We start from the raw sequence: 17,018 nt of genomic DNA, 5'->3' as shown, positions 1-17,018 counted from the left end.
TGCATTCTTCAATGTCCCACCGAGATCAACACATTTAAGTCATAACAGCACTCTGGAGTGGATCTTCTTTCGTTTCAATGTGATTCCATTGTCTTTGAACACAAAATGGCGTCTAAACATCAAATAAGTGCAAAACAATGCTTTTACAAGTTTAATGTGGGGAAAAGGCCGTAATAGCTGTTTCACGCAGGGAAGAGGCTTTTAAGCTGTTATTTGCAGGTACCATGCGTTTTAACCACTATTGCCGTGTCAGTTGTCAAATAAGCTGCATTCTTCAATGTCCCACCGAGATCAACACATTTAAGTCATAACAGCACTCTGGAGTGGATCTTCTTTCGTTTCAATGTGATTCCAGTGTCTTTGAACACAAAATGGCGTCTAAACATCAAATAAGTGCAAAACAATACTTTTACAAGTTTAATGTGGGGAAAAGGCTGTAATAGCTGTTTCACGCAGGGAAGAGGCTTTTAAGCTGTTATTTGCAGGTACCATGCGTTTTAACCACTATTGCCGTGTCAGTTGTCAAATAAGCTGCATTCTTCAATGTCCCACCGAGATCAACACATTTAAGTCATAACAGCACTCTGGAGTGGATCTTCTTTCGTTTCAATGTGATTCCAGTGTCTTTCAACACAAAATGGCGTCTAAACATCAAATAAGTGCAAAACAATGCTTTTACAAGTTTAATGTGGGGAAAAGGCTGTAATAGCTGTTTCACGCAGGGAAGAGGCTTTTAAGCTGTTATTTGCAGGTACCATGCGTTTTAACCACTATTGCCGTGTCAGTTGTCAAATAAGCTGCATTCTTCAATGTCCCACCGAGATCAACACATTTAAGTCATAACAGCACTCTGGAGTGGATCTTCTTTCGTTTCAATGTGATTCCAGTGTCTTTGAACACAAAATGGCGTCTAAACATCAAATAAGTGCAAAACAATGCTTTTACAAGTTTAATGTGGGGAAAAGGCTGTAATAGCTGTTTCACGCAGGGAAGAGGCTTTTAAGCTGTTATTTGCAGGTACCATGCGTTTTAACCACTATTGCCGTGTCAGTTGTCAAATAAGCTGCATTCTTCAATGTCCCACCGAGATCAACACATTTAAGTCATAACAGCACTCTGGAGTGGATCTTCTTTCGTTTCAATGTGATTCCAGTGTCTTTGAACACAAAATGGCGTCTAAACATCAAATAAGTGCAAAACAATGCTTTTACAAGTTTAATGTGGGGAAAAGGCTGTAATAGCTGTTTCACGCAGGGAAGAGGCTTTTAAGCTGTTATTTGCAGGTGCCATGCGTTTTAACCACTATTGCCGTGTCAGTTGTCAAATAAGCTGCATTCTTCAATGTCCCACCGAGATCAACACATTTAAGTCATAACAGCACTCTGGAGTGGATCTTCTTTCGTTTCAATGTGATTCCAGTGTCTTTGAACACAAAATGGCGTCTAAACATCAAATAAGTGCAAAACAATGCTTTTACAAGTTTAATGTGGGCAAAAAGCCGGAAATAGCTGTTTCATGCAGGAAAGAGGCTTTTAAGCTGTTATTTGCAGGTAACATGCGTTTTAACCACTATTGCAGTGTCAGTTGTCAAATAAGCTGCATTCTTCAATGTCCCACCGAGATCAACACATTTAAGTCATAAAAGCACTCTGGAGTGGATCTTCTTTTGTTTCAATGTGATTCCAGTGTCTTTGAACACAAAATGGCGTCTAAACATCAAATAAGTGCAAAACAATGCTTTTACAAGTTTAATGTGGGGAAAAGGCTGTAATAGCTGTTTCACGCAGGGAAGAGGCTTTTAAGCTGTTATTTGCAGGTACCATGCGTTTTAACCACTATTGCCGTGTCAGTTGTCAAATAAGCTGCATTCTTCAATGTCCCACCGAGATCAACACATTTAAGTCATAAAAGCACTCTGGAGTGGATATTCTTTCGTTTCAGTGTGAGTCCACTGTCTTTCAACACAAAATGGCGTCCAAACATCAAATAAGTGCAAAACCATGCTTTTACAAGTTTAATGTGGGGAAAAGGCTGTAATAGCTGTTTCACGCAGGGAAGAGGCTTTTAAGCTGTTATTTGCAGGTACCATGCGTTTTAACCACTATTGCCGTGTCAGTTGTCAAATAAGCTGCATTCTTCAATGTCCCACCGAGATCAACACATTTAAGTCATAACAGCACTCTGGAGTGGATCTTCTTTCGTTTCAATGTGATTCCAGTGTCTTTGAACACAAAATGGCGTCTAAACATCAAATAAGTGCAAAACAATGCTTTTACAAGTTTAATGTGGGGAAAAGGCTGTAATAGCTGTTTCACGCAGGGAAGAGGCTTTTAAGCTGTTATTTGCAGGTACCATGCACTGTAAAAAAAAAAAGTAATTTTACAGGAAATATTCTGTAGTTTTTTACAGATTTGTTCTGTTTTCCAATAAAACAATGAAATGCTAGTAGATTTACAGATATTTTTAGTAATTTCAGGCTTTATTTTTAAAATCACAGTTAATTAACCATAATGTAAGATTACATCAATATTATGTTTTTTAATGACAATTCATTGTATTTGTACAGCTTTAACTCTAATTTTACATACAATTTTCTGTATGTTTTCACAGGTTTATTACCATTTTCCATAAGACAATGTAATAACTGTAAATTAACAGATACTAGCAGTAATTTAAATATTTACCTTTAGAATTACATGTAATTACCAATAATATAATATTACATTATTACTATGTTTTTTGAAGGTAATTTAACATGTTTCTTTCATATTCGAATGTAATTTTACATCAATGTGATGTAATTTTACAGATCTTTTCTGATAATGATAATGACGAAATGTACGTAAAATTACAGAAATCTGTAGTGTTTTCCATAAAATTGCAGGTCATTAAGCATGTGTGGTTAAGGTGATTTTGGTTTTTTTAGAGGTAATGAGTAGTATTTGTACAAACACAAACGTAATTTACTGTACATTACTGTATAAAAACAATTTAAAATATATCATTTTACAAAAAATGCACTTTAAATAATGTAATTTTACATAAAGTATTCTGTATTCTAACAGATGTTTTTGCTTTTTTTTTTAAAACAATAAATGCATGTAGATTTACAGATATTGGGAGTAATTTAAATTTTCACTATTTATATGGTATTGTATAAGTACACATTCCACTGTCATTTTTTTTACAGATTATCGCCATTTTCAATAAGACAATAACAGTAGATTAACAGTAATTTAAACATTTACCCTGAAAATTACAAATAATTAACCATAATAATTACAAATTAGATAGATTATACTAGTATAATAGTGTAAGTAATTACAACGTTATTTCCACAAAATTGCAGTTTATTTAGCATGCGTCGTTGAAGTGTTTTATGTTTTTTAACTGTACATTACTGTAGAAAGACAATTTAAAATGCTATTTTACGGAACGTGCACTTTTAAAAATGCAGTTTTACAGAAAGTATTCTGTATTCTAACGGATGTTTTGCTTTTTTAAAGCCCCAGTCGGCAACATTTTTTTGCTCATATTCACCGAAGCCGACACTATGCTCCGATAGAACAACATAAATCATCCAAAATTACACAAATCAGTCATTCAAAGTGTTTTCCTTAAAATTGCCAGATTTGATGAGATATCAGTTTCCTTTTTGGTTTATAAATCTGGACTTGTGGTGTCTTGTAAGCCCATGGGGACTGGGCATATTAATATGCAGGACACCATAATAAAGATATCATTCATTCAACCTATCTATCTGACATCAGTGATGCCAACTTAGCAGGCCTTCGGCTAAAACTATCTGGACTGCTTGTGATATTTAATGTCATGCGAGAGAGAAGCTGCTCTAACTTGTGCCTCTCCAAAAAGATGAACCATCTGCAACAGCAGAACAGGAAAAATCAGACAGGCTCCATATTTATAAACACATTTAATGAATTTGTTAATTTTGAAAATGAATCTCTTGTTTACTGCATACTACATAATGTAGAATTCAAAAACAAATCGTAACATAATATGCAGAACTGAAATTTTTCCAAAAAACGTTTCTTTGCAACAAGTCAAAAATGTTCACAGTAAAGTCAAATGGGGGGGTGCTCTTTCCAGGCCTTGTCCGAGGGGAAGGCCACTTCAAAACTGACTTAAAACGATTAACACCATCTTGTTTACTGTGTAAACATGTAACATAGAATTCAAAAATTCTCAAACTTGGGACTTTTAACATGATACAAAGAACTGATTTTGTACATTGTGCATGTGAAACTGAAAACTACTAAAACCTTCAGGAATGTCAGTTCCCTGGGGACGTTCTCCCAGACTGTTGCTCCAATGCAATCGTAACATAATATGCAGAACTGAAATTTTTCCAAAAAACGTTTCTTTGCAACAAGTCAAAAATGTTCACAGTAAAGTCAAATGGGGGGGTGCTCTTTCCAGGCCTTGTCCGAGGGGAAGGCTACTTCAAAACTGACTTAAAAAGATTAACACCATCTTGTTTACTGTGTAAACATGTAACATAGAATTCAAAAATTGACAAACTTGGGACTTTTAACATGCAGAACTGATTTGGTACATTGTGCATGTGAAACTGAAAACCACTAAAACCTTCAGGAATGTCAGTTCCCTGGGGACGTTCTCCCAGACTGTTGCTCCAATGCATTATCCTACAGGTAGAGAAGACATTTGTTGAGATATGTTAGACAGGATTGGGTTAGATAACTTAGAAATGTAGTCCGTTATTGAATACACATCACATGGCATTTTTTTGTAATTAGTAGGTTACTATAACCCACTGGATTACAAAAAATGTAATAAATGTAACAATAAATGTAATTATCATTCAGCAGGACAAATACTTTATTTCAGATAAATAGGTTAGGATAAATAAGTTATTTATTACGGAAAAATGTCTTTGGGATCTCTTCGTCTGTCTGTTCTGCTCTGTGTCTGCGTGTGTCTGCGTGTGTGTGTGTGTGTGTGTGTGTGTGTGTGTGTGTGTGTGTGTGTGTGTGTGTGTGTGGTGGCGGAGAGGCCGGGCTTATGCAAGAAGCCTCCTATGGTGACGTCACCATAGGAGCAGAATCAAACCCTTGTGTCTTTGAGTGCACACCCTTGTGGTTTAAACAAAGAGGCCAAATGAAAAAACTGAGCCACTTTCAAACTCCAAATTTTCAGGCAAGTTTCAACTGAGGTCCAACTGCAATATACATGTATTAACAAGGAAGAATGTGATTTCCGGGTGACTGGACATAGTGAGTGAGCGGACTCTAACAGATGGAACGCGAAAACATTTCCAGATATACTACGAGCGATGTCACAATAAGGACCAGATGGAGCGGAGTCACAGAGGTGCTGCTTGCCGGCAGACAGCTGCTGAGCTCTGGGCAGCTCTGGAGGAGAGAGCCGGGTGCAGAATCGGAACTTCTGCAGTAACAACACCCAGAGTCTGCTCTGATCCAGAGCCGTTTACTGGCACTGTTAGTGTATTTTTTGTGAAATTAAGCCACACTACTACACCACTTCTGTCTCTCCACCATGTTGTCGCTAGCGCTGGCTGCCTCTCGCAAGAGCGTGACGTCATTGTTTGCAAGGCAGGTAGCAGTAAGGCATCGGTAAGGGAATTGTTAAGCATAAAGGCAAATGATGTCAATGGATTGAACCAGTTGAAACCAGTTCTCAACTGGAATCGCTTCTTGATTTCCATCCCTATTCATAATGTCCCTTTTTACTCAATATGGAAGTTGATCCACTAAAACTTAAATACAACGAACTTCATTCTACATCATATTTGTGATGTTTTGAAGGTACTGTAGATATCTGCTAGAGTTGGAATAAATTATAGTGGTACGTATTTCTATATTATCACATTTTGCTCACTTCACTGGTATGGACCACACTGTAGAGACCGATATATTGAATAAACATATGAAGAAGAAACGGATACAGCAGGTGTTATTTTTTCATGTCCAACATATTCTACACATTTAAAGACGCTGAAACTGTAGAACTATGTCTATTTCCGCTGATAACAGTGCACTTGGGGAAAAAGAAGGTGAGACTCTCTAGATGATGTTCTGCTTACACTGGCTGTGTGACTGGTCTATAAAAACCAAGACGTTCTGCGATGCAGACACTAACCACACTGTCTGCACACGCAGGCAATGTGTCCTGGACTTAAGACCTTTAATGCATGCAAAGTGACCTAAGCAACTTACCCATTAAGTACTCCATTCAAACTCTGCAATGCGGTTGATAAGGGTCAGGACTTTCGGGTTCACTGCATTGCTCTTCTTCTTTTCCTGGCGTTCTACTTTGGAGCCCTTGTCAGGATTTATCTTAAAGATGCACCTGGACAGAGTGGTAAAAAATACAAAAACTGTTCAACAAAACATGATCTAAATCAAGATTTCAGACACTCACAGATCATCGTCTATTTACGTCATGACCATCAGCTGTAGAGTCGTGCAACGGTAATTTTTAAGTTTTTAAAATGTGGAGCATGTGCATTGTGTGATTGTTAGCAGAGAGTAGTGAATATGCCATGGACACTACTTTTTTCCTTCCATTCTGGAATTTTGAGGGCACTATAAAGTGGATATATTTACACACTCAGCATTCACACACTCAAATAAAATGGTGCAGGGGACCCAGCCTATTCATTTGTGTCCACTGTACTAATAATTAGGGCTTTGACTTTTGCCCAAAAATCATATTCGAAGTTAGTTTGTTTATCAATATTAATATTAGAATATTTATTAATAATATTTTGACCTTAAAATGCCTTCAGTAAGACCTATATGGTATGGTACTTAAGTTGTATATGTTTTGTCCACCAGAGGGCAGTGTATCAGTCAACGTCAATAGGCAGGCAATTATGTTTTCAGAACCTTTATTTATTTAGGTCAGACACAAACTGTGTATGCATTCGGTTTCATCAAAATAAAGATAAATAAGCCAGTCAGGCTAAACTGAAAAGACAAAATAAAGGTAGGCCTAAAAACAAAACCGGTGTCGGTGAGAGCTCCAGGCTGCTTTCGGACATTATTTGGGCCGTCAGTGGCGACTGTTCGGCGGTGTTTGTTTGCCTATTTACGGGCAGTATTCCGGGTGGCGCGTCTTAAGAGTTTACGGTTCTCGGGACGGAGCGCGAGTGTGGGCTCGCGGGGCCCGCCTGCTGCCCGGTGTCGGTTAGGGCTCCAGGCTGCTTTCAGACATTATCGGGGCCATCAGTGCCGACTGTTTGCCGCAAACCAGGACGCTAACGTCACCTATAGGAGCCCAGATGACCAATGATAGCCTTGCTAATGAGCTTGCGATTCACAAAACTTCACCAGGCGTGAAAAAGCCTCGGAATCTGAATTGAAAACAACGTTCAAGCAAAGACATTTACAAAAAATAATGCCCATAACAGGTTTGAATATTAAGGGCTGCCTAATATTCGAATTATATTCGAATAATGAAGTTCGGAGTCAAAGCCCTACTAATTATTGGTTTTTGGTCTTATCTTTTGACTCATTTGAGCTACCCTTCTAATTCCTGATGTGCTCTATAGATGACCTGGCCTTTCCAATGATATCTCATGTGTTTAGGTGGGATGATGGGAATTTTCTTTTTATGCTGAGACAAAATGGAGAATGTAGCAAAATGCCCCGGGAAAAGACAAAAGATCAGTCAAATATTATTATATTATTTTTGTCAGGAATTATAAATTGGTGTCAGAGTGTCGTTAAACTTTTTGTTAGGAAAAATAATAGCCTTTTTATGACTGTCAACTCTAATGGACATGAGAACGATTTAATGGGGTTAGCTAATAGATAACTTGCTTGCTAGTTCTTTCTTTACATTCAAATCTCTTCCCCAAAACACATTTCTTTGTGGGGTAATAAATATGTTGAATGTATTTTCTATGTTGAGTAATTAATGTTAAATACTTTATAACAATGTTTCGTTCAACCTCTTAAATGTTTCCACTATTGTAGGAGGCAGAAGAGGTCCTGTTGGAAATTTTAGAGGTGTCTGTCTGTCTCTTTCTCTGTTTATCTGTCTCTCTCTCTCCCTTCCTCTGTCTGTCTGTGTGTCTCTCTCTCTTCCTCTGTCTGTCTGTCTGTCACAGAGGTATATCTCCAGGACCCCCAAAACTTTCTCTAGCTCCACTTTAAAATTTCTCCAGGACCTCTACTGCTCAGTATTTATCCTATTATATACTGTGTATATAATGTACTCATCCCGGCAGCAGCCCCCCATGGAACTCAAAATTTCCCTGGAAATTTCTAGTTTAATGTTATTATTTCTACCTACCTATACCTATTTCTACCTATTGATAACATACTGTTATGCGGTCAACGGAAAAACATTTTTTTAAGTGTACACTACATGGAGAATAATTTCAGCATTTTATTTTGCTACCAGACAGTCTTTCTGACCCAGTCAGCAAATCAGTCTTTTTTTAGGAGGCTAAAATATGTTACTGCTGACCCCATCCACAGCATTACATTGCTGAGCGTTAGTGCTAGTGCAGGTGCATGTTTCTCCACACTGGGGTCATGCAAACAGCTTCCTCATACAACCCCTCTTCAAAATATCCTAAATATCCCTTAACCTACAGAGGAGTTATATTATGAATACATGTGTATGTGTGTATGATTATTCATGTACACTTACCTTTGAAGAAACTCCATTGTGGACCCGAGTTCCACTGGGTAGTGCATATTGAAGATGTAGAAACACATGAACATGCCAACCAGTGCGTCAGTGAAGCTCTTCAAGTTATCCATCATCACCTCCTGGTCCGCTGCCACCATGAAAACTGTTGCAGACAATGGACTCTCTCCTGTGAAAAAAAAAGGTCATCAGTAAATCCACCCATTTAAATGCCTCCATTTGTATGTAGGGCACACACATTCTATTGCCGCTCACTTACCACATACAACAATGCATGGTGTGGGTGGCAGGTGTTCTGTCTCAACCTCCACAGCGATGCATGTTCTGTCAACCATGTGGAACAGTCTTGCACGGTCCTCTTTGAAGTGTGAAAGTAGCATCAATACTGCCCCACAGGGTCCACCTCCAGCTTGGATCTCTGCTCTCTGTTTTGCAGCTATGCTTGTTTTCTCCAATGGAAGAGACTGAAAATATTCCAGGACTCTGGCCAATTTTGAGGCCATGGCCTCCTCAAATCCCTCATTGATGTGGACACCAGTTAAGAGTTTGAAGTGTGCCTTCATGCCAACGAGTGAGAAGAGGAAAGGCCATTCTTCAGTAAGGGCCTGGGTGTCCTTACCAGAGATAATGTCATTTCTCTGAGATATGAAGGTGTCTGAGATTAACTGTTCTATTAGTTTTTCATTCCTCTCATTTTCCAGGAACATTTTTTGCATGTTTTTTTTCTTCTTCATCTGTGCTTCCACATTCACAGGTCCAGATTCCAACTGAAGACAGCCATAGGAGTCTTTCCGTTGCTTCTTATTGTTTGGTACAGTGCTGATGTCATCTGGGATGATCCTCTTCTTATCAAGTGTCTCATTTCTCTTGTAATTATCAACTCTGCACTGAAGTTGTTTTGTTAGAGAATCATAGCCGCTTCCAACGACTTCACCTTCTATGATGTCTTTGAAAGACTTTGGATATTCTAGGACCATCTTCCGTGCAACTTCACTTAAGTGCTTCTTCGCTGGTGTCTTGCAAGTGGCAAGAATTTCAGCTGCAATAATGCGAATAACTTCCCTCCTTTCTCTGGCTGTCGGCCGCTCTTGATTGTGTAATTTCTTCTTTACAACAGCTGGCAGCATGTTCCAAGGGACTTGAAAATTGTAGTGCCAGTCACTGCCCAGTTTTCTAGTGGGACTAGAGCATTCACTACCAGATGGAGAGGAGATGCAGCTTCCAAGTGAGGTTCGAAAGGGTGTTCCTGGAGTTTGAGGTGTGCCTGGGCTTCCAAATGAGCTTTGAGAAGTAGATGGGATGCTTGGGCTTGTAGGGACCCGGGGTGTTTCTTGAGGTTGGGGTGTGCTTGTGAAATCCTCCTCCCTGCTTGAAGCTGCATCAGTCTGAGCTGAGAAGACACCTTAAAAGCACAGAGACATACATAATAATGAATAGTAGACCAACAATGGCACTGGTGGCAATATACTCATATTACAGATTGAGCCTCGACTTACTTTTAACATGTGCAATAAGCTTCCTTGCTTGAATGGGTCTGAGCACGCCTGCAAGGTCATTTATCTGGATAAGCTGCATATCGTCAATCGTTTCCACCCCAACATCTTTGAGGACATCCATAATGGGTTGCAGTGTAGCTGGCGTGCTACACATTGGTAGGGCTTCTCTAAGAAAAGTGGCTATGTCATCCATGTCTAAAAGGGGGTTAAATGACGAGTGAAATAAAAACATATTCACAGATCCAAAACACTATGCTTCAGGGATATTACTTTCATTGCAAGCAGAGTGTACGCAGCCAGTGGATAAAAATCAAGACACTGATCAGCATTGATGCAAAGCATATCCCTTGCTGATTCTTCAACTTTATGAAGCCCATACTCTGGCATGTAAGATGATGAGTGTGGTGTCACAAGAAAATACACATTTTTGTTTTCTTTCATCAGTATGAGCTCAAGTTGTCCGAATTCCACAGATTCATCATTTTTAAGGCACAGAAAGGAGCCCTTTCGATAGAGAGTTCCCTGAAAGTGCACTTCTGTGGATATTAAGTCAGGTGTGACCAAGCTCTCCTCAACAGCATTGCGTACCTTACTGCTGTACAACTCAGCATGGTAAGGGGAGGAATCCTTCACTTGCAATGCTGGAGGAAAGAAGGAGCTGGAGTTCATGTAGGACTGCAGTAGCTGGTGGTTGTTTGCAAGAGATTTACAAACATTTTTAAAGTTTTGTGTCCTCCTCACACATCGTTTAAAGTACGAATGCTTGCTCTCAAACCTCATTGTCCACAAGCGAATGAGTGGGCCAAGCCTCATGATCAGAGATGGGTAGTGGAGGAGGTAGTGATGCTTTGGTTTAAGTTTTTCAGCAGGAAAGAGATGCTTCCTTGTTTCAAGATATTCTTGTATGTGGACCTGAAGGAAACCGACTTGGCCAGCAGATATCTTGGGCGCACAGACTAACTCAACCACTTCCTTTAGCATTACAACTAGCTGCCATACCTGGTCCTGGGTGTCTTTGATTCTGTCCCCAATAATGATGGGAAGAAGTCTCAGCAAACACCAATTTTCAGCTGCCTGCCCACCAACCTTAATGCCACGTTCACTGACTTCCGAAGGAGAAGAACTAGCATCAGAACCCAGGTACTTGAACTGTTTGATCTGCCGGTTGAGCTGCTGGTAAGTCATCCATTTCTTTACCTTCACAAAGTACTGGATGTAAATGGATAGGTCATAGGCAACTACTCCTTCAAATATGTCATGGCCTATGCATGGTGGAAGGCCTGGCTGACACACATGAAAATACTGAAGACCATTGAAAAGTGAGTCAAACTTTACTCCATTTACAGTTGTTGCCTCACTGTCTTGTAGAAGCTTCACTGCCTCTTTGTAGCTCTCAACAGTTCTCACTGGAAACTTGACACTCACTTTGTCCATGTCCTGTCTGGGTACCAAGCAGTACCTACAACAGTGAGAGGAGGTACTGAAATTTTCAACATAACCTCCAATGCAGTGGGATCCTAAATTGTCACCAACAATGCACAAGACTGTTGCTCGTACAGTATGACCTGAAGAAGTGACAAGCCCATTATCCTCTAGCTCTCTCAAGTCTGAGAACATTTTTGAAAACACTCTCTCATGTCCAAAGTATTTGAAATCTCGCTCTGTGCACAAAAGTAAGAGCTGCAGCTGATCAACACTTGACCGATAGAACGGCTCAAAGTTGGCAAGTGTAAAGTACACCCCCACTATCTTGTGCTTTTTCTTTGCTGAGCCAAGAGGGTTGACTACCTCAAAAGCATCCTGGTATAAAATAATCTTTAAATTTATACCTGGCTGCACACACAGAGCATTTGTCTTGAACACCGATCCATCACACACATCAATCAACACCCCAGGAGGAGGGACATTTTGAGTCTTCCCACATTCTTGCCATACAACAGGATCATTTAGCATAGCTTTCAGTGTTTCTTTGAGAGGGATGTACTGTACATACCTGTCACTTCTTTTGTCATCTGTGCCTAGATGAATAGGTTGTGGGTGAACATAGTTGAAGTTTTTGAGGAAAAACTGCTTCCTGGTATATTGAGTAGAGAGAGGAGCACTGCATGAAGAATGCAAATCTGTCAAACTACTTAAAGCTTCATCAACATCACTGTCAGAGAGGTTTGTTCTGGCTTTAAGTACCTCTTTGAATTGCTTTTGTGTGTGCTGACTGCAAATATCATGTAAGTCATGTATCTCTTCAACAATCATCTGTATAGTGGATGAAGGAATGAGGTGTTTTGCCTGCAGTTTCATGTAAAACATACAGAGATTTTTTGTGTACAAGGCTCTCAAATCAATATCGTCTGATTCAGGGACATTTTCAGCTGTACCACTTTCCATCACATCAGATGCTGGCTCAGTACTCACCAACTCTACAGAACATGTAGCAGATACTTGCCCTGCTGTTGCACGTTTGTGGATCCTGGATATATGGGAAGTAAATGAAGACCTTACTTTAAATGTTTTGCCACATTTAGCAAATGGACAATTTACAAACTCCCTTTTGGAAAGATGTGACCTGAGATGTGCAAGAAGGTCTTTGAGATCTGTGCACTGTTTCTGACAACTTGTGTTCTCACATGTATATGGTCCTTGCATAATGTCCAATTCTGACACAGATGGGTTGTTATGGTGTCTATAACAATGCGTTTTAAAAGCACTGTATTTGATAAACACACATTTGCAGTCAGCAACACAACATGGAAATTGGGCATTAGCTTCATGTCTATGTAGCTTTTGGTGTTCTACATAACATTTTACTGATGTTAACGACAGACTACAGAAGCGGCATGGAAAGACATTCACCATTTCGCGTTACACCAACAACAGTAGACAATAAAACATACTTGAAACTTGGAGCTTTTAGCTCTGGTGTGAACAAGTCTCTATATACACGTTTTGTAGAAACAATATATTAATTCACAAACCGCTCAACATGGTAGCATGGTAGAACCAGTGCGGCTTTGGAATAAAAACCGAGTCAGACCACTCAGAAAATCTGAAGCGAAACGCGTAGTTATTAATCAGTCTGTGCATGCGTCGAATATAATTTGCATGGAGATACCCCTGAGCAGCAGCGCTGTTTTTTTTGCTAGTTTGGATGGATGCTAATGCAGGGTTGCCAACTCTCACGCTCCCGGCGTGACACTCACGCTTCCACTATCAATCTCACGCTGTCACGGCAAGCGTGAGAGAGCTAGCAACCCTGGCTAATGACCAACACAAAGCTAGTGTGCGCGGTAGAAGTGTTTTAATATCTACTCACAGTCACAAAACATTCCTTTCCACATACAATTAAGCTAGAAAGTTTAACGTTAAACGTTACCCCCCGTGTTCGCCACGCGTGTACCAGGGTCGACACGTCCGTACGTCTTTGCTGCAGCAGCTAGCTTCATCCAGAAGTCGCCTCGCATCGAAACTTTGAAGACGCCGCGGAGAGGGTGGAGGGGGGAGGGGTAACTGTGCTCAGTCCTTTCAAAATGGTGGCCTACAGCTGTAACTTCGTCTGCAAGTTTCACCAGATCAAAATTTCATTTAAAAACAAACACAGATATACCATATGCCTCACATGTGAGAAGAAAAACCCAGAGAGCCTGTTAACGCAGTCTAAATGCACGTATTTATCTAATTTATAAAGTATTTAAAATGTATACCGGTAGTTTTACTGATGAGAGGAAATAAAAATAATGACATAATGTGTCAACTGCCTCAATACATTTATTTGGTGTCATTTATAAAGTATTTCATGTGTTTGTTTTTAATATCACCTGCATTAAACTAAGTTGTGATTCATCAGGTTACACCCCACCTATCCTCTTCTGTAGTTGGGCCCAGCTTATTTTAAGTCTATCAAGTTTCATTTGATGTTACAACTTGACTTTCAGGATTTATGTAATTTGTGGAGGGGCGACTAGTTGTTATGATACCCTATAAAATAAACAGCTCTTTCTTCTTTCATAATTGATTGTCTTTAAAAGGTATAATAATTCAATACAAATTGTGAAAAGTAGGCTACCACAATCTTGATAGGAACCATGTGTAATCATTTAACAACCACCAATTAACAGCTAGCAACATCTACACCTTCTACAATGTGCAACAACACTGCAGCAGTATCCATCATTTTCTTCAGGAGATGCACATTTCTACTTTTTAAAAACATTTTATTAAAGGAATGTGAGGCTACAGTACAGATTATGTTTACATACACCTCCAACAATATTATGTTAATACAAATGCATATATCCACATCCATTTCTCCACACATGGATCTACGTAGGCCTGGATCTATTGGACAGTTCGAAATAACTTTATTTTATCAACCATTCTGTCAGGTATACACTCACCGGCCACTTTATTAGGTGCACCTGTGCAATCTAATGCAATCCAATACAACGGCTATGCCATAAATTCTATTTTTATGAAGCTTATACATTTTTGTTTTTTGTTGACATTGTCAGAATACTGATCGTTCCACTTTATGTTGGTTATTGAGGTCACAGTGGGTGGTGGTGTACTGGAGTGCATTATATTGAGCAGTGTCCCTTTACTCTTGTCCAGCCATTAACATACATTGAAGGGAACAAAATATTAGTTTCACACTTTTCAATATATTGCACTCCAGTACACCAGCACCACAACCTCAATAATAAACATAAAGTATAATTATCACCTTTCTGACAATGTCAACAAAAACTGAAAATGTAAAAACTTCATAAAGTAGAATGTATGGCAGAGCTATTGGATTGGAAACTCTGTGTATCCAAAAACCCTTAAACTGGACTAAAGTTTGTAACATCAGTGGAGCTATTCTTGTAAATTGTATTATATTGTATATATATATATATATATATATATATATATATATATATATATATCCTTCTCACCCCTGGTGGGGTGGTATCTGTGTCATCCTCAAGCTCGGGTACCAGAGGCCTGGGAGTTTGAGGGTTCTGCGCAGTATCTTGGCTGTTCCTATGACTGCACTCTTCTGGACTGAGGCTTCATATATATATATATATATATATATATATATATACATACATGTATGTATGTATGTATGTATGTATGTATGTATGTGTATGTACGTACGTACCTCATACATACATACATACATATGTACGTACGTACGTACATACATACATACATACATACATGAATGTATGTATGTGTATGTGTATGTATGTGCGTGTGTGTGTGTATTTATTTTCATTAGAAATGCGCTTCATTCACTTAATGCAATCGGACTAGGCAGATGCAAATTTCAAAATTGGCGCTTATTTCCAGTTTGCTTCGTCCCGCCCATAACGGCCAACCGGCCAAGTTTGAAGAACGACAACTACATTGGATTAGCGCGAGTGTCATCCAATCAGGTTCGTAGTGGGCATGTCACGAGTCATGCAAGTGAAAGACGTTGTGGGCTTTTGGCGCATCATCTTCAAGGAGCTAAGGAGGACGTATGAGACAGTCAGCCACAACGGACATTGTCAACCAAACGCTGTTTGAGGTAAGTCTCCCAGATAACGCATGTGACCGATATTTTAATTCCTTTTCATACCTCGAGTGGACAGCCCTGAAGCTAACGTTAGCATCCCTCTGATAAATTGCTAGCACCACATAAGCTATTGTTAGCAGATAGCTATCGTTTTGTATGGTTTTGTGACTAAGTGACTGATGGCAGCCAGGTCATTTTATTTTACAGCTAAAGTATTAATTGTTAACGCGCGCTTTCGGTCAAAGCCTTTTCTAACATGGCCAGAGGTTAGTCGTAATTGGGTTGTAATGTCCCACTCGTCCCGCATGAGTCCCGCAGAGACTTGAGAGCTTACGTTTTTTAATTAGTTTCATTCTAGCATTCTAGCATGCTACGTTAGCCTGCTCATTGCTTTCTTCCCTCGCTAGAGTCTGCTGTTTTTTTCACCAGGAGAGTTTATTTCTGTCTATCGCCACAGGTGTGGAGATGTTTGTTCGTTTGTCATTACCACCAGAGGTGCAGCAAGACTGTATAGATAAATTACATTTTTGGTACATGTTAATTTGTGAGCTTTTATTAGCTTTGGACCGAGCCAGGCTGACTTTTTTTTCCTCCTGTTTCCCCCTATGTGTGTGCGTGCCTGCTTGTATTGATGTCATGCCTGTAAAAAAAGGAGACTTTGACCTGGAGAAGGTAAGACCATATTTATTTCTCTGTAAAACTCAGTATATAACTGCATGAATTTATTTTAGATAGAGAAGCGTTATCAGGATCTGTGATTGACATGTTTAATGTTTTAACTTGAGCATATCTTACTTTTAAGAATATAATGTTGATAGGAGTAGAGTTTTGTGTCGAGTGTAATCTCGAAAGAGAATATTTATCACTCTTTTATTTCTGCTCCTGTTTCTCTCTTAGTTTGGAAGTAAAGTGGCACATTGTTGGCTTTGCTAGAAAGGCTCAGTGGCTTGTGGATCACAAGGCAGACATGTACTGCTGTAATTGTGCCAACCTGAAGTGAGTGATGATTAATGTGAAATATATTTTCAAATCAAAAAACCCTGATGATTCCTCTAGTTGAAATAATGACCTGGTTCTCTCTCCATTAGCACTGACGGGACCTGCTGTAGAATGAGTCTTCTGGCCAAGAAAACAGACACTCCTCGATGCTTCACCTTGCGCAGCAAAAGTGAGTGTACACACACACACACATGCAAAATAGAAAACGAATCATAGTCCCTCTCCAGTTAAATCAGATAGGGGCAATGATATACTATGATACAGTTTGTTGTAGGGCTGGGCGATTATGGCAAAAGTCAAAATCACGATTCATTTAACTT

The 17,018-nt window shown here is 39.4% G+C and overlaps 1 protein-coding gene across 1 annotated transcript; it reads right to left on the bottom strand.

Annotated features, from left to right (window-relative positions):
* Window positions 1–6,042: 6,042 nt before the first annotated feature.
* LOC311010347 (uncharacterized protein) lies at window positions 6,043–9,255 on the bottom strand. The gene is made up of 3 exons (XM_084040869.1): window positions 8,924–9,255; window positions 8,665–8,833; window positions 6,043–6,351 (listed from the first exon to the last, which is right to left on the bottom strand). The coding sequence occupies exons 1-3, from the start codon at window positions 9,225–9,227 to the stop codon at window positions 6,222–6,224; spliced, it is 603 nt and encodes a 200-aa protein (XP_083896995.1). The 5' UTR covers window positions 9,228–9,255; the 3' UTR covers window positions 6,043–6,221.
* Window positions 9,256–17,018: the final 7,763 nt, after the last annotated feature.

The sequence above is a fragment of the Eutrigla gurnardus genome, assembly GCF_963514095.1.
Source record: "Eutrigla gurnardus genome assembly, contig: SCAFFOLD_95, whole genome shotgun sequence".
NCBI classification, from domain to species: Eukaryota; Metazoa; Chordata; class Actinopteri; order Perciformes; family Triglidae; genus Eutrigla; species Eutrigla gurnardus.
This window is presented reverse-complemented; position numbering and strand designations above follow the sequence as displayed.